The sequence below is a fragment of the Cherax quadricarinatus genome, chromosome 37 (genome assembly GCF_038502225.1).
Source record: "Cherax quadricarinatus isolate ZL_2023a chromosome 37, ASM3850222v1, whole genome shotgun sequence".
Classification (NCBI taxonomy): Eukaryota; Metazoa; Arthropoda; class Malacostraca; order Decapoda; family Parastacidae; genus Cherax; species Cherax quadricarinatus.
The window spans coordinates 18923355-18946632 of NC_091328.1; the positions used below are offsets into that span (position 1 = coordinate 18923355).

The 23278-nt window shown below is 38.5% G+C and overlaps 1 protein-coding gene across 2 annotated transcripts in view; it reads left to right on the forward strand.

Annotated features, from left to right (window-relative positions):
• Positions 1 to 23278, forward strand: part of LOC128701366 (NPC intracellular cholesterol transporter 1) — a 331186-nt gene that overhangs the window by 301247 nt on the left and 6661 nt on the right. For both annotated transcript variants that reach the window (XM_053795073.2, XM_053795090.2), the window contains 7 exons: positions 4794 to 4871; positions 7013 to 7186; positions 7489 to 7652; positions 8162 to 8891; positions 10400 to 10617; positions 13446 to 13863; positions 14341 to 14428. In XM_053795073.2, the coding sequence (XP_053651048.2) occupies positions 4794 to 4871; positions 7013 to 7186; positions 7489 to 7652; positions 8162 to 8891; positions 10400 to 10617; positions 13446 to 13863; positions 14341 to 14428 (1870 nt within the window). The remainder of the gene's footprint in view (positions 1 to 4793; positions 4872 to 7012; positions 7187 to 7488; positions 7653 to 8161; positions 8892 to 10399; positions 10618 to 13445; positions 13864 to 14340; positions 14429 to 23278) is intronic.

Sequence of the window (23278 nt, forward strand, 5' to 3'; positions counted from 1 at the left end):
CTGTCATTCTGTCACTCAATTTTTGAAAAAAAAAAATTATTTTTTCTTATGAAATGATAAGAGAATCTTTTCCCGATGGTAATGACACCAAAAGTTCGAAATTTGGTCGAAAACTCATGGAATTATGCTCCCGTGAAGTTAGCGGTCTCGGCGACATATGCGTATCGGCGATTTCGCCGACTTTCAGCCCTATTTTCAGCCAATTCCTTTGTTCCAGTTGACCAAACTCATATCTATTTCTTTAGAACTCCATTTTATCTATCAGCTGAGTACAAGAAACCTCCCATTTACTAATTTGGACTACCCAATATGGTGGTCAGAAATTGGCAATTTGGCCAATTTCATGCAAACTAAAAAAGATGCCAATTTCAAAATAGGGTCCAGAATAAACAAGGTAGACATTCGTGGCACTAAAATAACATGTGCTCTGTTCATTAGTCACATCTCTAGGCCCCTCTTATATTATTATTGCTTTCTATTTTGATTTTTTATTCATACAAAAAAATACAAAATTTACTGTTATGCAGACTACTGCATTATTGTAAAAATGGTATAAATAATATCAGTGCACTAGTGAAAGAATATTAGACTCCCCAGTTGACGTGTATTAGACATGTGGTGTGATTTATTTACTCCTGAACATTGGTAAAAATCGAACATTTCCGCTACTTTGAGCTCAGTTTCAAGGTCGTTTTCATCGTCAAAGTAATGAAAATCATCTCTATTTCTGTAATATGTTTTCCATTTTATCACCTAAGACCATGAAAACGCGAATACAACGATAAATACTATACGAAAATACACCTCAAAGTCTGCGTTTTATTCCAAAAAAATGATCAGTTTTTTTTTTTTCTCATTACGCAATGTGTGCTGCAGGATTTTTTTTGTGTGGTGCACACTGACCACACAGACCCATTCTCTCACATGTGGGCCTACCAGCTTTCTCCCGCTTGATTTGAAGTCGCTAGAATTATTGAGTATATATACGTCAGAAACATTTGCTCGTAAGAGTCAAAGGGTTAAAGTAATTCTTTATCTCCTTTTCTTTGAACACTGTAACAAAAGGTGGCTTGAAAAATGTAAAGCAATTCTTTCTAATCTCTAATTTTTAAGGCTAATACATTTCAAAATAGGTATTCCCTATTACTTTTGTATTACAAGAAGATTTTAAGTTACAGTTGACCATCAGTTAACATGATAGTTACATTCCTGAAAACACAGTAATAAAAAGTTGGTGTAAAATGAAACAAAGAATATATGGGGAAAGTAGGGTTAGGTTTCTTAGACCTCACCAGTCATCCAAATTTTCTTTAGGTGTTGGAAGTGCAATAAATAATGATGATAATGTAATTGTAGATCAATATAGTATTGTGCATCAGTTAAATATCCTGTAACTACATCTCTGCTAGCAGACAAAGGTTTCTTATTGTTCAGTTGTCTTGCTAGTTGTAACTGCATGGGGGCAATAAATGAAGAATTAGAAGTGGTTGGGGTGAGAGTAGTGGAGTGTGCATGGGAGGGGTTAGAGTAAATGGGGTGAGGAAGTTTAGTATGGGGTGGGAATCGGGGGACCGCATGGCATGGGGGGTGGAGACAGTGGTCAGTGGTAGAGGGTGTGGGGAGCAGGAGCAGGAGGCATGTGTTAAGTGGAGGATTCTCAGCAGGTGTGGGTGGGAGGGGTGAAGGCTGGAAACAATAAGGTAATGAGATGATGTGATGATGACCATGTGGATGCCAGTGTCTGTTGATGGTGGTGTGGATCATGGGTGGCTAGGTAGGTGAGTGTGTGGGAGGTAATGAGGGTGGTGGGTGGCTGTGTGTGTTGGGGTGTATGGGCTGTGAAAGCATGAGTAAAATCATGGGGTAATATGGGCTTGAAACTTTGGGGGAGTAGTGTGAGTGAAAGGTGTGGTGTGGTGTGTTGGTGGCCTGGTGTGGGTGGTGGTGTGGATGATCGGTGACTGGGTGGGTGAGTGTGCTGTTGGCGGTGTGGGCAGTAATGAGGGTGTGTGAATAGCATGTTCAGGTAACAGGTTGAGTAAGATTTGGGGCATGGTCATGGGAAAATGGTGCAGTTGAGGGTGTGGTACTGGGCTAGATGTGGTCTTGAGGAATATGCAATTGAGTTTTGAGAATTTTCTACTCCCAGAACCTGGCTCTGGGCCAGGCTTTCCAGGTGAATCAGGTTGTTGCTGTTGGCAGCCAACTTGCCCTTGTTTCCATCACAGCCTGGTTGATCTGGCACTTCGTAGTGATACTTGTCCAGTTTTCTCCTGAAGACTTCTACACTTGCCCCAGCAGTGTTTCTGATATCTCCTTAGACGTTGAACAATCTGGGGCCACAGATATCAATACAGTGTTCTCTTCTTTGCCCATGGCATATTTGCATTTCACTGGGTTTCTTTTACACTTCCTCCCATATCTCTGATTCCATTATGTTATGGCAGTGTGCAGATTTGGGACTAGGCCCTTGTGTAATTTCCATGTTTATATTATCATGCATCTCTCCTTGCTCTGTGCCAGTGAGTACACATTTAGAACTATGAGATGTTCCCAGTAATTTAGGTGCTTTATTGCTTCTGTGTGGGCTATAAATGTTCCCTGTATATGTTCCATCTCCAATATTTCTTCCACCTTGAATGAAATCATCAACACTGAACAATACTTCCAGCAAGAGAGAACAAGTGATTTGAATAATGTCACCACTGGCACAATTTTTCCTTGTTTTGAAAATTCTCATTATCCACCCTGTCATTTTCCTGGCTGTCATGACACTTGCCTTACTGTTTTTTTTTTTAAAATAAGGTTAAATGACACGATTACTCCCAAGTCTTTCAAGTGTTCCTCTCGCTCTATTTGATGATCCTTGTGGTCTTGGGGAGGGGGGGGGGATGTGTGGGTGTGGCCATGGGGTAAATTGTATAGGTGGGTTGTGTAGATGGAGGTTGCTAAATGGGAAGGTGTGGGCAAAGGCATGTGGCCGGGGAGGGAATTGTGTGGGTAGAGGTTACTACATAGTTGGAATGGTGTGGGTGAAGGTGTGTGGCTGTGGGGAAATTATAGGGGAAGATGGAATGGATGGGGAAGGCAGGCATGAGTTAGAAGCATGGTGTGGGTGAAGGTGTGTGGCTAGAGGAAGGTGGTATGGGTGGAGTTGCTGGATGTGCAGCAAGGGCATGTGGATAGTATGGGTGAAGCTGCTGGGTATGTGGTGAAGGCATGTCACCACAAAGGGGATGGGGGGAATATGAACTGGTGGTGTGGGTGTGTGGCAGGGAATGGGTGGAAGAGTGGTATGACGGAGATACATGGCCAAGTATGGTATATGGTATTGGATGTATATGAGCAGAGGACTAATGCAAGGAAGGTTATATACATTAAGTAGACCTTCCCTATAAGACAGTTGACTTTTCCATAGACTCGCTGCAAGATGGAGGAGAAAGAACCTGGTGTATGCCACATTTTTCCTTGCATGTATTCTGCTGTGCAGGCTGATTAACCCTTTGACTGTTTTGGTCGTATATATACGTCTTACGAGCCACCGTTTTTGACGTATATATACTCCTAAATTCTAGCAGCTTCAAATCAAGCAGGAGAAAACTGGTAGGCCCACATGTGAGAGAATGGGTCTGTGTGGTCAGTGTGCACCATATAAAAAAATCCTGCAGCACTCAGTGCATAATGAGAGAAAAAAAACTCCGACCGTTTTTTTTTTTAATTAAAATGCCGACTTTGTGGTCTACTTTCATATAGTATTTATGGTTGTATTCTCTTTTTCTTGGTCTCGTTTGATAGAATGGAAAACATATAGAAATAGAGGTGATTTTGATTGGTTTTTCTATGAAAAGAACCTTGAAATGGAGCTCAAAGTAGGGGAAATGTTTGATTTTTGCTAATATTCAAAAGTAGACAAATGTCATTTTCCAATAAATGTCCAAGTAGCTATTCTAATATGCAGTCATGAATGGGTTGATATTATTTATACAATTATTACAATATTGCAGTAGTCTGCATAACAGGAACTTTTTTTTTTTTTTTTTTTTTTTAATAAAAAATCAAAATGGAAAGCAAGAGTAATATCAGAGGGGCCTGGAGACGTGACTGTGAACAAAGAAAATGTTATTTTAGAGCCAGGAATGTTTGCATTGTTCATTCTGGACCCTATTTTGAAATTGTCATATTTTTTAATTTTCGTGAAATTGGCCAAATTGCAAATTTCTGACCACGTTATTGGGTAGTTGAAATCAGTAACTGGGCAGTTTCTTGTACTCAAATGATAGAACAAATGGAGTTCTAAAGAAATAGCTACGAGTTTGGTCAACTGGAACAGTGGAATTAGCCAAAAATAGGGCTCAAAGTGGGCAAAATCGCCAATTCATAAATATCACCGAGGTCACTAACTTCGCGAGAGCGTAATTCCGTCAGTTTTCATTCTTTTTGTGTCATTACAATCAGGAAAAGATTCTCTATAATTTCATTAGATAATTTTTTTTTTTTTTTTTTTTTTTTTTTTTTTTTTTTTTTTCTTTTTTTCAACGCCAGGAGACACCTCAGTATTTGGGGTTGCGACAGTCAAGGGGTTAATATAACAAGTTCACCAAAAATGTTTCAATTTTGCAACCACATTAACTTAAGAGCCAGTAGATTGTGTACTAAGTGAGTCTACTCTTCTATGAAATTCTTATGCTTCTGTCAATTATAGATTGTCAAAGATGAATCAGAATTGTGTATATTATTATTGTATGTCTTTCATGGATCTTTGGTCACTAGAGTAACCTTAAATGTTTTTTTAGGACAATCGATTTGATGTGTGTTGCTGCATAAGGCGAAGTAAAGTGGAGAAGGACTCTGACACTAGGTTTTTGCACAAGGTAAGTGGTATAATAATATAGTAATTATATATATCCAGGAAAATATATTCAATCAAAAAACTGTATATTTTAATTCTTCTTTCAACAAACTGGCCATATCCCACCGAGGCAGGGTGGCCCAAAAAAGAAGAACAAAAGTTTCTATTTTTAACTTTAACTTTAGTAATGTATACAGGAGAAGAGGTTACTAGCCCCTTGCTCCCAGCATGTAGTTGCCTCTTATGACATGCATGGCTTACAGAAGAAGAATTCTGTTCCACTTCTCATGGAGATAAGAGGGAATAAACAAGAACAAAAACAACACACTTCTTCAGAAATGTAGATAAATGGTTCAGAAAACTGACAAGTTGATAGATTAAACACATGTGCAACACTTAGGCATCTTTATTGTGGAAACGTTTAGCCACACAGTGGCTTCATCGGTCCATACAAAGGAGAATGGTGAAGAACAGAAAGAATTTGAGAAATCACTCCCTCAGCCTTGAGTCGATGTAGTCAGTCCATCAATTTTGGAAAGATTGATGGACTATCTAATTTATCAGGCTTCTTCAGTTTTTAGAGACTGATGTTAATAAATTTGTAGAGTTAGGAGTAAGAATTAACAGCTGGGTGTCTGTGCTACAAACTGAATTGTTTGCCACCCTCATGGTGCTAAAGCTAACCTATGACACCGAGTTTGACTCTATCATCTGATTGCGTCATCAATGAAGGCTCTTAACTCATAATGACTTACAACATGCTTATTGAAAAAGCCAGGTGTAGATACTAAAGAATCCGGGAAAAAGAAATTAATGTACAATTGTTATGAATCCCATCACATATTGGATTACTCCTTCATGATAAGTTGATATGCTAGCTAAGAAATGTGCCCTGAAGGATAATGTAGAATATAACTTTGTATGTGTGTCTAACATAAGGAGAGAAATAAATAATGAAACTGAATGTTATAGGAATGCAGTTAGAAGCCTGAGTAGATCTATAACCCACTATGATAACATGAATGTAGGTAAGTACATTTATGGAGCAGCTTGCATTGTGTATAGACTGATGTTGTGGCCAGGCTTAGGCTTGGTTACAAGTACTTCTGGCAGTTTGGGGGAGACACAGATGATGGTCAAACCAAATACCAAGTATGTGGCCATCCCTGCACTCACTATCTTGACCACTTTGTGCTTAATTGTCCACTTATTGAGAAATATAGAGATAGTATAATAACCTATGTGATGTGTCAAGATATCTTATTAATGAAAACAAGATCCCAGGTATATTAAGTAAATTTCCTAAATTTGCTTGTAACAGATAAGTGAACTACTACTACTTTAAACAAACCAGCCATATCCCACCAAGGCAGGGTGGCCCAAAAAGAAAAACAAAAGTTTCTCTTCATAATTTTAGTAATGCATACAGGAGAAGGGGTTACTAGCCCCTTGCTCCTTGCATTTTAGTCACCTCTTATGACACGCATGGTTTACGGAGGAATAATTCTCTTCCACTTCCCCATGGAGAATAAGTGAATAGATATAAGTTCAGATGTACTTCTGTTAACCCTTTTGGGGCCTAGTTCCTAGGCCTTTTGTGTATCCATATGCTCTTGCATTACCCTCCACACGATGGATATGGGGTGCAAAATAAACTAGCCACTTTGGTGGCAAAATCTAAACTAACTCTCATATATGCTGTCTGCTGTTGTTGAAATTAATCAGATTTTCACCCACCAAAGAAGTGGCAAAAGGTAGCTGACTCTAAATATGGTATGTTCTGCTCTGTTTAATATTTGTTAAGCAGAGACATATTTTGAGGTGGGGCAGGGGCATCATAGAGGAGTTTTTTTTTTTTTACATTGTCAAAGGCCATCCTATTTCCAAAGTTATGATGTTCCAAAGAAATGTTTATTGTCCTGTGACTTTAAAATGAGCTTAGTCATTACTCTTGGTTAGACTGAGCCAAGATTTACAGACATGAGCTCAGGGCATAGGATGATCGTGAATACCAAATTTGAATTTGGAGATTGTAAGGCACTGGGTGTCTGGTTTTAGCACTTATTTGGCATGCTTATTCAGTCTTCCTGTTTCCCTTCATTTTCATAAAAACTGACTTTCGCACAAAAATGGGGATGTTAAAATAAGTGATGTGTATTTCAGGTTTTTGAAACAACATATGCACCATTCTTGATGCGCCCTTGGGTTCGTGCAGTGGTAATAGTTGTCTTTATGTTCTGGCTGTGCGCATCTGTGGCCATGGTTCCTCACATTGAAATTGGTCTAGAGGAAGAACTGTCTATGCCTGATGACTCCTATGTATTAAAATACTTTGAGGTAAGCAAGTGTCTGAGAAAATGTTTTGTAAAAGTTTAACTAGCAGGTGAGGAGTGAGAGTGTGAATGGACATAAATAATGATGAATCTTCTAGCTCCAAATCCCTTTGTTTAAATTAAGGTTATGCATGCATACAGGATATGTGATGTGTGTATCATTTTGTAATTTTGTATGGAAACAAAAGTACAGGTAATAGTTGCAACTCAAAGCATTTCACGTTGTGTATATTTGTTTTATATACATCTTCAGTGATCTGAGAGAATGTGAGATAGAATTTATATTGATTTTTTTTTTTCAAACAGTATCTTGAAAAGTTTGGGTGTGTTGGTGCTCCTGTATATTTTGTGCTTGCTCATGGCTACAACTTCTCTGACTACGATATGCAGAATAAGATTTGTTCACATCTTGGCTGCAATAAGGATGCATTATTAATACAACTGAAGTTAGCATCACAAATTCCAAACAGGTAATGTTGAATTATTACTTTATTTGTTTGTGTTTCCAAATTAGATTTACATCATCTTTCTATGCAGTAAGATATTTCAAGATTTTTTTCACATAAAATAAACCTTGTTTTCTTACATTTGGTCATTCTTCTGTAATTTTTTTTTTATGCCATGCACTCATTATATCTTGCAAACTTCCCATTTTTCACTATATTCATTCTTATTATTGAATTCATATTTAGACTGTTTCCTCTCATAATTTTTATATCAGTTTTCTGTTATTTCCTCATGATTATTTGTATTTTTTCAATTCTGTACTATGATTAAAATGAAGTTTTGCATTACTTAGTTAACTATATTAGTTACGAGAAAACTATACTTCTCTTGTAAAGTATTAATTTACCTATTTGAAATTATATAAATAACTTTCATACTGCCATTGAAGGTGAGATTTGTGGATTTAAAAAATAAGTACACAGTACTGCAATGTAATCTAGAAACTTTACATTTTCCAATAATTTTTTTCCAGAACATTCATTGCTGTACCATCTTCTGCATGGATTGATGACTACTTTGAGTGGTCATTGGAAGGAAAATACTGTTGTCGTTTGCACGATAATGGAAGCTTCTGTAGAAGAGAGCTAGAGGTTTCTGATCCACACGATACCAATGATAATATTACAGTAGATCCCCAGTCAGGTGTTACAGAAGAGCCTATTTCATATGGGGGGCCAAATTTCGAGGAAGTTTACAAAGATGTCTATAACTATGACTACAATTATGGAGACCTAGACTATGACTACAATTTGGACACTGTTTCTGAAGAAAAGCCATTGTCTAAGAAAAAGGAATTTGATGAAGATACCAAAGATTATTCCTACACTTATGGAGAGACATCAGTCGATTACGAAGCTAAAAATATTGACAAGTTAAAAAAGATTAACACTGCTGATTCTTCAAAAGAAACAGTCACTACAAAAGCCCCATCCCGAGAAGCACATTTAGATGATGGCTGGCCAGACTACAATCACAATCCTGTAGCCACTATCACAAATGCGCATCATCAAAACAATAAACTAGTTAGGACGCTAAGAAAGCGCGACATTGTTTCAAGTGCTTGTCACTCGTGTCCAATTTCTCCACTTCCTAACAACCCTTTCCGTCCAGATCCAGAAGTGTTCTACCAGTATCTTCCAATGTTCCTGAAAGATAATCCTGATTTGTATTGCCCTAAAGCAGGACATGCTGCCTATGGCCAGGTTAGTCATATTTATTGTATGTACAGTAGATTGTCATTTAGCACAGTAGTTATGTTCCTGAAAATGCCGTGTTAGGTAAAATCATGTTAGATGAACTGAAGAACTTATGGGAAAAAATAGGGTTACGTTCCTGGGAGCCCCCACCCCCCCAAAAAAAAAGCCAAACTTTTTTTTTTTAGGCCTCCACATATTACAAAAATAAAAGTGAATATGTAGTTGTAGTTCATTGTTGTGATGTATTATGTTTTTACTACTTAAGACTACAAATGTAAGAGAAATAGTAGTATTTCTTACCTTAAATTGTGGGTGCTGGTATCTGTGGACGATTGTGAAAAGAGTGGAGAGAGTTATACTGTGGCCCTACTGGGCTGAGGTGAATGGTAGAGGTTCTGATACTGAAGTTGATGGTTGTACTGGAGTATATAACTAAGTCATTCTGTATGTCAGTCAAGTCACTCAGTAAGTCATTCATGTTACTCAGTAAGTGTGGCTTGCTAAATGACTTGACTGACTTACTGTCAGACAAGTCACTCAGTAAGTCAGTCATTCAGTCACACACTCATGTTTATCTCTCTTTCCATGTGCAAAGTAATACTTCATTACGGCTACAAGTTATCTCTTGTCTAATAGATTTGTTTCTTTGTTAATTCTAAGACTTAAGTGCTTAGACCTCTTTGTGCCGCTTTCAGCAACACTGGTATGGGTACTGGGTGTCATGATTGCTTGGCAGATGTAAGATATAGTAATTAAAATATCATAACACAATTCACAAACACAGCTGCCTTGTAGCAGAGAAAGACTGGACTGGACATGTAAAAATTACGAACGCTGGGGTTGTGGGGTGGTGTCGGGGAGTGGCAAGGGATGGCGGGAGGGCTCCACAACAAGGTGGCCGCTTGAGCAAAAGAGAATTTTATTTTTCCTTCCAACAAACTGAACCGTGTTAAATTAATTATATGACGTGTAACATAAAATTGTGCCGCAATTCTTCAATCGTTCAATACCCAAATTGTGCCAAGTAAACTCATGCTAAATAACGGTCTACTGTACATATTTTGCAGTATTTGTTAATCTGGATATTTAGATCTGTGATTTTAATTGGTGCCATATTTTAAAAAAAAATTTCTTGCTGGCTATCTTGGATGTATCCTTTTATTCTCTTCAAGGAAGATTCCTTGATACCAGTGACTGGCTCCTGAGCTAAGGAATAGAAGCTCTCCTTTGCTTTTTTTAGATTGAACCTTATTACCTCCCAATCCCTAGATATTGTATGACCACTCTGAGTTTAGTGTCACGCGTGTCATAAAAGGCAACTCAAATGCCGTGAGCATCGAGCTGGTAACCCCTTGCTAAATTTAAAAAGAAAAAATGAAAGTTTTTTTTTTTTTTTAGGTCACCCTGCCTCAGTGGGAGACTGCTGGTGTGATAAACAAAAATAATAATAATACGAATATATAATAATGTTTTAATATAATATAATACAGTTCAGTTATATTCCTACTCCACAGAGTGTAAAAATACGTTATGATGAATCTGGAAATCCTATGATTGGGGCAAGTGTGTTCATGACCTATCACACTGTCATGCGTAATAGTCAGCAGTTCTACGAAGCACTGAGAGCAGCTCGAGCCATTGCAGATAATATTACTAGAACACTGAACCTTGTGGAGAAAGATGGAAAACTGATTCCAAGTGGGGAAATGAAATACAAGGTGTTTCCTTACAGGTAAGTTTTGTTTTTGTGTAACTAACTGCTTCAGCTTGCAGAGAGTAATTGCTGCTATCTCTTGGTCTCGCCTCTTAATTTTTCCTAACTGATGTGACACAACCCTCTTAAGTCCATTGAAATGTAGTGGTCTTCCTCTGCAATCCTTATCATCTCTAAGGAAGGGTTCTTATGAAGTTTCAGTATTTTAACTATGAGATCAATATAAAAAGTAATATCGGTATGCAAATTTTAAGCTGTGTGTTTTAAAAATGTGTTCACCTTATCCCATATGTTTATTTAAGATTTTGTAAGATATTTCAATATTAATAGTAGTATTAGGAAATAGTTTTTGAAATATAACTGCATTATTTGCCATGGGGTTTGTAACTCAAGACCCAAACAGTTGTAAATTTTAAAAATACAGTGGACCCTCGACCAACGATGGCATCGTCTAACGTTAAATCCAACTAGCGATACATTTTAACGCAAAAATTTTGCCTCGACTAGCGCTAAAAAACTTGACCAACATGATTCGTTCCGTCTGAGACGTGTCCACTTGTGGCCAGTGTTTACAAGCCAGCCAGCCACTGCGGTCCCATCCAAACATACAATCAGAACATTTCATATTATCACAGCATTTTTAGTGATTGCACCTGCAAAATAAGTCACCATGGGCCCCAAGAAAGCTTCTAGTGCCAACCCTACAGCAAAAAGGGTGAGAATTACTATGGATATGAAGAAAGAGATCATTGCTAAGTATGAAAGTGAAGTGTGTGTGTCCGAGCTGGCCAGGTTGTACGCAAAACCCCAATCAACCATCGCTACTATTGTGGCCAAGAAAACGGTAATCGAGGAAGCTGTTCTTGCCAAAGGTGCAACTATGTTTTCAAAACTGAGATTGCAAGTGATAGAAGATGTTGAGAGACTTATTGGTGTGGATAAATGAAAAACAGATAGCAGGAGATAGCATCTCTCAAGTGATCATATGTGAAAAGGCTAGGAAGTTGCATGAGGATTTAATTAGAAAAATGCCTGCAACTAGTGGTGATGTGAGTGAATTTAAGGCCAGCAAAGATTGGTTTGAGAGATTTAAGAATCGTAGTGGCATACATAGTGTGATGAGGCATGGTGAGGCTGCCAGTTTGGACCAAAAAGCAGCTGAAAAATATGTGCAGGAATTCAAGGAGTACATAGACAGTGAAGAATTGAAACCTGAACAAGTGTTTAATTGTGACACTGACAATGTTGTGAAACACTTTAGTAATGTCGTAAAGGAACGGGAGGTACAGGCCTCTATGGACAGATATGTTGTGTGACAGAGGTCCAGTGACACTCAAGCTGGTCCTAGTGGCATTAAAAGAAGGGAAGTAACCCCGGAAAAGGACTTGAGGTGTCAAGTCCTAATGGAAGGGGATTCCCCTTCTAAACACTAACACCATCCACAGTCTCCCCTCCTATCCCATCAATCATCACCAGATCTTCAATAAAGGTAAGTGTCATGTAATTGTACATGTCTTCTTCAGTTTGTGTGTATTAAAATTAATATTTCATGTGGTAAAAATTTTTTTTTTCAATACTTTTGGGTGTCTTGCACGGATTAATTTGATTTCCATTATTTCTTATGGGGAAAATTAACTCGACTAACGATAATTTCGATTAACAATGAGCTTTCAGGAACGGACTAATATTGTTGGTCGAGGGTCCACTGTATGCTCAACATTTTAAACCTAAAACCATACAGTTCTCTTGGTACAAGTTTCTTAGTAATTTCAATATTAATGCCATTAAATTAAATTAATTAAAAGAAAATGGTTGTCTTAAAAAAAAAAAATTAATGTACATCAGAACTAGGTTTGCAAACATAAGTGTGGTACTCAGGAACCTGGACACAGATGCATTGAACAAAACATCTGTGTACTATTTTTTGTTAAAGCATCACTGGTGTGAAACTTGCCTAGTAAAACACAAAGTGAGACCTTGATGCCTAAATTGAGAGAAATGAACTACAAAGAAAGAATTGAGAAATAGGCTTTTATGCAACTGGAGGAACAAAACCCCAACAGAATAAGATAATGATGTACAAAGTACAGCCCCATTTGTACATCTTTTAGGTTCTTGACCCTCTGTGATAAGCAAAAATTGGTGGCAGGTGAAAGAGCGTTTTTATTGTCAATTTCTTCTAAAATTTCTGATAATGTTTTTACGCTATCATATATTAAATGCGTGCTCAATACAGTTAAATTTAAAAAAAAAAAAGTAAAATAAATATGGCTCTGGTGACCCTTCCTTTATGCAACTATTGTACAGAAATGGTGGAAAAGCAGTAAAAGCACCAAACATAATGAACAGTGGCTCAGTTGAAAGCCAGCAAAAATGTGGAACACTGAAAAGAGGGTACTGTATATGCAGGGCCCTCCTGTACTGCAGGATGTAGACAGGGTAGACAAGCTCAAGCTCTTGATTAGGGAGGCTACAAGATCAGAGGATGGTCTTGGTATAGATTTCTCCACTGCCCTGCTACAAACTTAAATGGACAATAAATACACATTCCCACTAGTGACTGAATTACACATTCATAATAAAATTAGAATGATGTTTAGAAAATCAAGGTACAGTACAAATATTTTTTGCTACACGTAATTGATGATCTGCCTCGGTTGGATACGGCCGATTTGTTGAAAGAAGAAGTAATTGATGATAGCTTTTGCATAGTGAGATATATAGTGGTTAATATTATAGGGCAAGTGTGTTAAACATAGTCTTCAGTAACATGCTTGCCTTATGCATACAAAATATTAATTTTTTTTAATCCTTTTTAAAGTATTACTTCTCTCGTTTTCTTTCAGTGTGTTTTATGTTTTCTACGAGCAGTATTTGACCATCTGGGAAGACACTGTACGGATGTTAGGAATCTCTGTAGTAGCAGTATTTTTCATCACTCTGATAATGATGGGTTTTGATTTTTCTTCCTCACTGATCATCATGGTTATGGTGGTACTTATAATAACCAACATGGGAGGACTGATGTATCTGTGGGATATCTCGCTAAATGCTATATCCCTTGTGAACCTCATCGTGGCTATTGGTATCTCAGTGGAATTCTGCTCGCATACTACTAGGGCATTTGCTGTCAGTGAAGCAGACACCAGAATTATCAGGGCAAAAAAGGCTCTTGTGCGCATGGGCCCATCTGTGTTATCTGGTATCACACTTAGTGACATGGGTGTGGTCGTACTTGCCTTTGCTAACTCCAAAATATTCCAGGTAATACATTCTCAACCTTCTCAGTTAAGGTTATAGTATATAGATAACACAAGTGAAATAATGTAATAAACTATTATATCATAAAAATTTCGTAGCCACATTCATAAATTGTCGGCGTTGTTAACCAGTAATTCATTGTTTTTCCAGTTCATTTACTTCTCACTTTCTTAATATTGAGTGCTGAGTGAACTGCGTGGTCAAAGCACTCTATAAATGTTGCATCTTCTGCTGCTGTTACTACTACCACTTATTTATACTGAACCTTATAAATATAACTCTGTCAAGATGTAACATTTAAATTATTTAAATTTAAAAAAATTTAAGTACATTATTTAGTTGTTTATTGTATGGTTCTATGCATACAGTGTTTAAAAATTAATATGCAAAAATGTTTCCTCAATGACTTGTATATTTCAGGTGGTGTATGTAAATGATTATATGTATATGACCATGTTTATACAGTTTTATGTTTTTCAGGTGTTTTATTTCCGAATGTATTTTGGTATGGTCGTTATTGGTGCTCTTCATGGTTTAATACTTCTTCCAGTCCTCCTTAGTTTTGTTGGTAAGTATGTTGCCTTCAGTATATTTTTCAAGTTTTCATATGAAAACACTTTTTTCTGTCATTAGTTTTGCCAATTTGTCATAATTTTTGAAGCAGGGTGCCTTAATGTCTTACCCAAATGCACTCGACAATTAAAACCATTCATTTGCATATCGCCATAAAAGTATGGCAGATTTGAGTTTGCCATATTTTGGCTCTAATAATAATATAACAGAACTTTTTTCTGATAGTGTGTGCTGGTTGCAACTTGTTATTCCATATCAAAATTATCATCTAGATCAGTGAGGCTGTGTGACTTGATGTCCTCAACAGTGGGATTCGTAAGCAAAACACAGATATCGAATTGTCAGTTTAGAGGTGGAACTGAGATGTGCGTTTAGTTCAGATATTCAGCCAACATTTTTGCAACTTGTCAGACAAAAGAATTTTCAAGTTTTGCATTAAATTTTCTCTTTTTTTTTTTTTTTAATTTAAACAGTTGCATTTTATTGATGGCACCATTCCTGGGGTGCTCCTATTTCATAGCCTTCTGTATGTCTTGGGCATTGTGAGCAGTGAATAAATCTTCAGGCTCTCCACAGAGACCTATTTCTCAATCCCACTGAGACTAAATTAGTCTTGGTGCATGGCATGTTTGCAACATCAGAGATGACCTGAGTTCCCAGGCTGTCTTATGGCTAACTTATTTTCAATGTAGGCTTTACTCTATTCCATGCTCAGAGAGCCTCTTCAGTACATTAACTGGCAAGTTTGTCACTCCAGCATTTGTTAGGGGTCCTAGATGATGCTAGGCACAGCAAAAGAGCATTGATAGGTGAGAATTTGCAAAAGGAGAAGGACTGTATTGAGCTAGAAATGGATGACAGACCCTAGTGATCTAATGTAGACTTTCAGACTTGTGGTGTTTTGCACTTACAACTTTGGCACTTTAGAAACTATTACTTATATATTTTTTTTTCAATGAACCAGCTGTATCCCACCAAGGCAGGGTGGCCCAAAAAGAAAAACAAAAGTTTCTCTTTTTAGATTTAGTAATTTATACAGGAAAAGGGGGTTACTAGCCCCTTGCTCCTGGCATTTTAGTTGCCTCTGATGACACACATGGCTTACTGAGGAAGAAATCTTTTCCACCTCCCCATAGATAATTTAAACAAATTATTTTAAATATTTTCCTCCTGTTTTTACCAACCCGTCATATTTTGTTAATTTTATTCTTCAGTGGGAGAGGGCTGATATGTTAAAAAAAACTTGCATTGGTTTGATAGATTGATTAAAAACTAGATTTAATAATTGTGGCAGCTATCACTGCTGCTGCTGTGGACCATACCTGTTAGTGGGTGAGGTGTGGGACAGAAAGATTTACTCACTTAATCCTCACCCTCCCACACACAGTTGTCCTTATGATGACCTTCCCACACAATGTATATAACTAGGAACATAACCTCTCACAATAGCAATGAGGGAGTGATGAATGTATGTAAAGTGGTTTGGTAAATATGATATGAAACAGACTGAGAATGAATGGTAGAATAAGAGAGGGAGGGAGAGAGGCAGTCCAGCTGTTGCCTGCCCCTATATATCACCTCATTCCTCCCATACCACACTCATTAGCAGTGAAGAAATGGTGAGCATATATATATTGAGTATTGTGTTATGTATGATGTAAGAGCATATTGGAGCGAATAGAAGAGTAAAGAAGACCCTCCAGGTACCTCCCGCCCCTGCTTGTGTATCTGTATTGTATTGCACTGCACTTCATTTAATACTGTATTGTAGCTCTCTTCTTTTTAATTACTTTTTTTTAACTCATCATCTGTCTCCCACCAAGGCAGGAGGACCCAAAAAAAGAGAGAAAAAAACAAAAAAAACTCCTCCTTCATCACTTTCACCATCATTCACACACAATCACTGTCTTTGCAAAGGCACTCAGATACGACAGTTTAGATGTCCCTCTAAATGGCCAATATCCCAAATCCTTCCTCTAAAGTGCAAGTATTGTATTTCACACCTCCAGGACTCGAGTCCAGCTAACTGGTTTCCCTGAATCCCTTCACAGAATATTACCCTGCTCACATTCCAACAGCTTGTCAGGTCCTAAAAACCATTCATCTCCATTCACTCCTATCTAACATGCTCACGCACGCTTGCTGGAAGTCCAAGCCCTTCGCCTACCAAACCTCCTTTAACCCCTCCCTCTAACCTTTCTTAGGATGACCCCTACCCAGCTTTTCTTCCCCTACAGATTTATACGCTCTCCAAGGCATTCTACTTTGTTCCAGTCTATCTATATGATACTTTTAGTAACTCCACATCTCCTAATTTCCACACTGTGAATTCTCTGCATAATATTTGCACCACATATTGCCTTTAGACACAACATCTCCACTGCCTCCAGTTGCCTCCTTGCTGCAGCATTTGCAACCCATGCTTCACACCCATATAAGAATGTTGGTACCACTATACTCTCATACATTCCCTTCTTTGCCTCCATGGATAGTTTTTTTTGTCTCCACAGATACCTCAAAGCACCACTTAACTTTTTACCTTCATCAATTCAATGGTTAACCTTTTTTTTTATTATTATTAACACATCGGCTGTTTCCCACAAAGGCAGGGTGGCCCGAAAAAGAAAAACTTTCATCATCATTCACTTCATCACTGTCTTGCCAGAGGCATGCGTGCACTACAGTTATAAAACTCCCTTAGAGTGGTAGCACTGTACATGTACTTCCCATTTCGAGGAATCAAGTCCGACCTCCCAGTTTCCCTGAATCCCTTCATAAATGTTACCTTGCTCACACTCCAACAGCTAACCTTAATCTTATACTTCATAAACCCCCAAATATCTGAACTCGCTTCTTCCATACTCCCTCCAATGCGATATCCAATTTTTCTTTATCTAAATCATTTGATACCCTTATCACCTTACTCATCTATGTTCAATTCCAACTTTGTACCTTTACTCACCTTCCCAAACTCAACTAACCTTTGCAACTTTTCTTTATAATCTCCCATAAACACAGTATCATCAGCAAAGAGTAACTGTGTCAACTCCCATTTTGTATTTGATTCCCCATAATTTAATCCCACCCCTCTCCCGAACACCCTAGCATTTACTTCTTTTACAGCCCCATGTATAAATATGTTAAAGAACCATGGTGATATTACACATCCCTGTCTAAGAACTACACATCCTAACCTGAGCCTAACTGTCCTCATAAAAACTCTTTACAGCATTTAGTAACTTACCTATTCCATACACTTGCAACATCTGCCACATTTCTCCCTGTCCACTTTATCATATACCTTTTCCAAATCCTTAAATGCAACGAAAACTTCTCTACCTTTATCTAAATACTGTTCACATATATGCTTCAATGTAAACACTTGATCTACACATCCCCTACCCGCCAATATTCAAAAGTCTAAACTACTCACCATAAAGAACATCCATAGCTATTATTGTGCCTACTACATACATAGAACACTACACTCAAATATAAGCCCTCCACTCAAACTTCTCCTTACCAACCTTAAGAGGACACACGACCATAACACAAGGCACAGATCACTCTGTGATGTTCTCCATGTCCATCTCACACTATGTAAAAACTCTGTACACATAAAGGGCCCAAAAAATTGGAATTCATTACCAATGAATACCAAAGGAACCCTGTCTGTACATCAATTCAAGACTTCTTAACCCTTTGACTGTCGCAAGCCCTTTTCTGAAACTGTCATTCTATGTAGCAAAATATTTGAAAAAAAAAAAAAAAAATTCTTACCAAAATGTTAGGATTATTTTACTGAGTGTTTTAAGCCTAAATTTTTTTTTTTTTTGTAATCAGTACTTACCATGATATAGAGGCGCAAAGTTGGCAGAAAATGAGGTGCGTATGGCAACAGTGGCGAATGCTGCCCACCCGGTATTCTTTTATTTACTTCCAATTCGAAGGTTTCTTGTATTTTCCAATATTTTTCTTTTCTAAGTAACTTATGTGGCCTGTGAGACCAAAGTAAGGTGCACTGTTCCAATATACACTCATTGTTTACAACACAATAACTGAACAAACATTATCACTATTAGATTGTGTATAAAACTTGTTTATACAAACAATACAAAACATTGTTTATTACTATTGTTCCATAATATATGTACATATGTACAGTCACTGAACACTTTCCTAGAACTGCTGCAGCTTGTGGAACTCTTTGAAACATAGGTATATGCAGAGTGGTACTTGACACTCCTCACACATAAAACGAGTGTCTCTGCATGTTTGTGGGCGTTTTGTGGTATGTCCACATACAAAACACCTCTTCTGAGCACTTGAAAGCAGTAGGAGGCAGTTGTATGGGGTAGTGATCACCAGGCCTCAAACGAGATGGCATGTGTTTGTAATTTCGTGGGCGCTGGTCTATTGTAGGTGTTGCTCCTTGGTACTTGATAATTATTTGTCTGATTACTGACAAACAAAATTCACCATATTTTGGTTTGTTGTTGGTCCTCAACTTGTATATGTTATAAGCATTTAGCATGGAAATATCAAGAAGATGGAAAAAAAAGTTTTATATACCACTTATAACTCTGGCATACACAGTCAGCAAACCCAATCTGCACGTCACATTTGTCCACTAAGTGCATATTGAGGTTGTAGTCCATGACAGCTGCAGGTTTTAGAATGGGTTCATTGGTCTCTCTATTGTGCCTGCCAGTGTGTGCCATTTCGTTTCGGTGAACTGATGTCAAGAATGTGACATCACGTTTGTCATGCCACCGAAATGCCATGATGTCGATGAAAATAAATGGTATAAAATACCGACACTATGGAAACATAAACACACATGCAGTTTAATGTGATCCTTTATTGACAATGTTTTGCCCACACAGTGGGCTTTTTCAAGTCACAAACAGTTTCGCCCACTATGTGGGCAAAACGTTGTCAATAAAGGATCACATTAAACTGCATATGTGTTTGTTTCCATGCCATGATGTCATTGGCAGCAAAGGCCTGCACCTCACCTCTGCAAGTGCCAGCGTTGAACCTTGGCATATGCTTACGATTACCACACGCTGTGCCACACACGTCTGTCAGGTTCACTCGCAAGAAATCACTGAGTATGGGGCTTGTGTACCAGTTATCAGTATATAATATATGCACCTTACCAAGATATGGTTCCATCATTGTTCGAACCACATCACCAGAGATACCCAATAACTTCCTGGTATCTCTCAATGTATTACTGCCAGTGTACACAGTGATATCCAAAACAAGACCACTTTTGCAATCACAGAGTACAAATAACTTTATACCAAAGCATTTCCTTTTGCTTGGTATGTACTGTTTGAATGAGTCTTCCTTTGAATAAAATCAAAGACTCATAAATAACAAGCTTCCTGAAGGGATAAAAATACATGCAACGCTTTTGTTTCAGGTACATAAACACATTTCTGATCTTATATAACCTGTCGCTTCTGTCAGGCCTTGTTTTGTCTGAAAAGTGTAACATACGTAACAGTATCAAAAAAGGATTCATTCCTATAATGTCACTAAAACCTGGGGTTGAAATCAGGCATTCTATTGACCAGTATGTGGTGACTGTGTGCTTATACACATGTGGCATAAGCATTATTGTGGCAGAGAACAGGTACATTTCTGCCACAGTTGTGTCCTTCCACTGGTGTAGCCATGACCTTGGCGAAAGAATTGTATTTGCCATGGTGTACTCATAGTATGTGTTGGTTTCCCTGACAATAATGTCCATCAGGGGTTCATCAAAGAACAACTGAAAGCATGCTAGTTCAGTGGCATTGTTCCCAAGTGTACACGATGGCCATATTCCACTTTGTGTTTCATGAAAGTCATGGGGATTGGGAATAAAATCGTCACCTTGCTGCCAGTTCCAGATGCGGTCTGCTGGTGGGTTCTGGATGTTGAAACGTGGTTGTGCAGGTTGTGGATGTTGTGGGAGTGTGGGGTTGGGTGAGGCTGGTTGTAGTTGCGCAGAGTCGGTAGCGTCGGTAGTAGCGTGGCCTGGTGCTGGTGCCACATGACTCATGCCACCGCCAACACCACCACCATCACCTTCTTCCCCACGCACATTACACATCCCCATTGTAACAATATCGTCATCTTTACTGTCAGGTCGTGGTGTAGGGCCACAGGATGTACTCCCAGATTTACTCCTTTGCCTTGGAAGGGCATAAGGCTCACTACCAGAACACATGCTGCGTCGAACATACTGTCGTTTCACTGGCGAATATTCCCCCCTCACTGTCGCTAATTGAGTTGCTGTCAATAACTTTGAAATCACTATCATTATCACTTTCACTGCTCAGATCTGAGTCTTGTAAACAGGGAAATAGTTTCCTTTTTTGTCCAGGTACAGGTGAACGTGAATGAGATGTGCCAGCACCATAGGTGGACGGTTGTGGGTCATCGGGGTTTTCATCACTAATTACATAATCCTGGGCATTGCTTTCGGTCACACCCTCTCCAAAACCATGAAATTCACTTTCACTGGTACTTCCATCACTGTTAGAACTATCACTTGGGAACAGTAGACCTCCAATACGCCGAGGAGTGAGGTACTTCTTAGCGCGAGGCATGGTGAAAATGGACTACCAAGATGGCATTCCCACAATGCACCACTGAGTCCCAGATTTTTTTCACAGGGTGCACACCCACCACTGAGACCCATTCTCTCTCATGTAGGCCTACCAGCTTTCTCCCGCTTGATTTGAAGCCGCTACATTTTACGCGTATAAATACGTCCGAAACATTGGTGCGTAAGATGTATATATACGACTGAAACAGTCAAAGGGTTAAAAACCGCCTACCCACCCAAAACTAAACACTCAGTAATTAACCTTGCCAACAAAGCTACCAAATCACTCTCCACCGCCTCAAATTATAATTGCTCATTGTGTTACTTCCCTAGCCTGAGAACCCCAAAAGTAAATGCTCAGAGTACAATAAATTCTCATATATTAATGCAAATATTTTAATGCAAGTGTTGAATAACATACATTTGACATAAGTATAACCTATTGTATAATTAGTGCAACCTGATCAAACTATGCTTTGTACGTCTGGTGTTAAGTAATCAGTACTCTGTTAAGTTTAGACTGCCTGTAATGCCAAAGCATGGTAGTGACACTCTTTGCACTACAATTCATTGTAAACCCTCACTGTAAACTACCTATGTATATATACTACCTACAATATGTCAAGCACATTATAAACTTGCAAGGAAATAAATCTAAATTTAAATTCTAAAGCCTCCTTGTTCATCTGCAATCTTACTCTCTGTCTTACCTCTAATTCTTTCAATAATAACCCTACTCAGTAAACTTATTTTTTTATTAACACACAGGCCATTTCCCACCAAGGCAGGGTGGCCCAAAAAAGAAAAAACTTCCGTCATTATTCACTCCATCACTGTCTTGCCAGAGGCACGCTTACACTACAGTTATAAAACTGCAACATTAACACCCCTGTTTCAGAGTGCAGGCACTGTACTTCCCATATCCAGGACTCGAGTCCGGCCTGCCAGTTTCCCTGAATCCCTTCATAAATGTTATCTTGCTCACACTCCAACGTCACATCATGTCCTAAAAACCATTTGTCTACATTCACTCCTATCTTTGACTTCCATTTGTCTTCACTCCTAGCTTGGACTTCCATTTGTCTTCACTCCTAGCTTGGACTTCCAGCAAGCACATTCACGCATGCTTGTTGGAAGTCCAAGCTCCTCGCACACAAAACCCCCCTTTACCCTCTCCCTTCGACCTTTCCTAGGCCAACCCCTACCCTGCTTTCCCTCTGCTACAGATTATATACTCTCGAAGTCATTCTGTTTTGTTCCACCCTCTCTACATGTCCGAACCACCTCAGTAACCCTTCCTCAGCCCTCTGAATAAGTTTTGGTAATTCCACACTTCCTCCTAATCTTCAAACTATGGATTCTCTTCATTATATTCACACTAGATATTGCCCTCAGACATGACATCCCCACTGCCTCCAGCCGTCTTGTTGCAACATTCACCACCATTCTTCACACCCATACATGTATAAGAACATTGTATAATTACACTCTCATACATTCCCCTCTTTGCTTCCATGGATAAAGTTCTTTATCTCCACAGACTTCTCAGCGCACCACTCATCTTTGTCCCTTCGTCAATTCTATGATTCACCTCGTCTTTCATAAACCCATCTGCTGACACATCCGCTCCCAAATATCTGAAAACATTCACCTCTTCCATACGCTCTCCCTCCAGTCTGATATTCAATCTTTCGTTGCTAAATTTTTTTTTATCCTCATCACTTGACTCTTTCCTATATTCACTTTTAATTTTTTTTTTTACATGCCCTACCAAACTCATCTACCAACCTCTGCAACTTCTCTTCAGAATCTCCCAAAAGCACAGTGTCATCAGCAAAGAGCAACTGTGACAACTCCCACTTTGTGTTAGATTCTTTATCTTTTAGCCCCACTCCTCTTGCCAATACCCGAGCATTCACTTCTCTTAAAACTCCATCTGTAAATATATTGAACAACCATGGTGACAGTAAACTTTATCCCCTATAATTTTTACAATCTCTCTTGTCCCCATTCCTTTTACACAAAGGAACTATTCATACACACTGCCTATGTCTAGGTACCTTCCTCTCTTTCATACATTTATTGAACAAAAGTACCAACCACTCCAACACTGTATCCTCTGCTTTTAATATTTCTGTCATGATCCTGTCAGTTCCAGCTGCTTTACCCCCTCTCATTCTATGTAATGTCTCGCGCACTTCCCCCACACTCGCATCCAGCTCTTCTTTCCTAATAGATGTT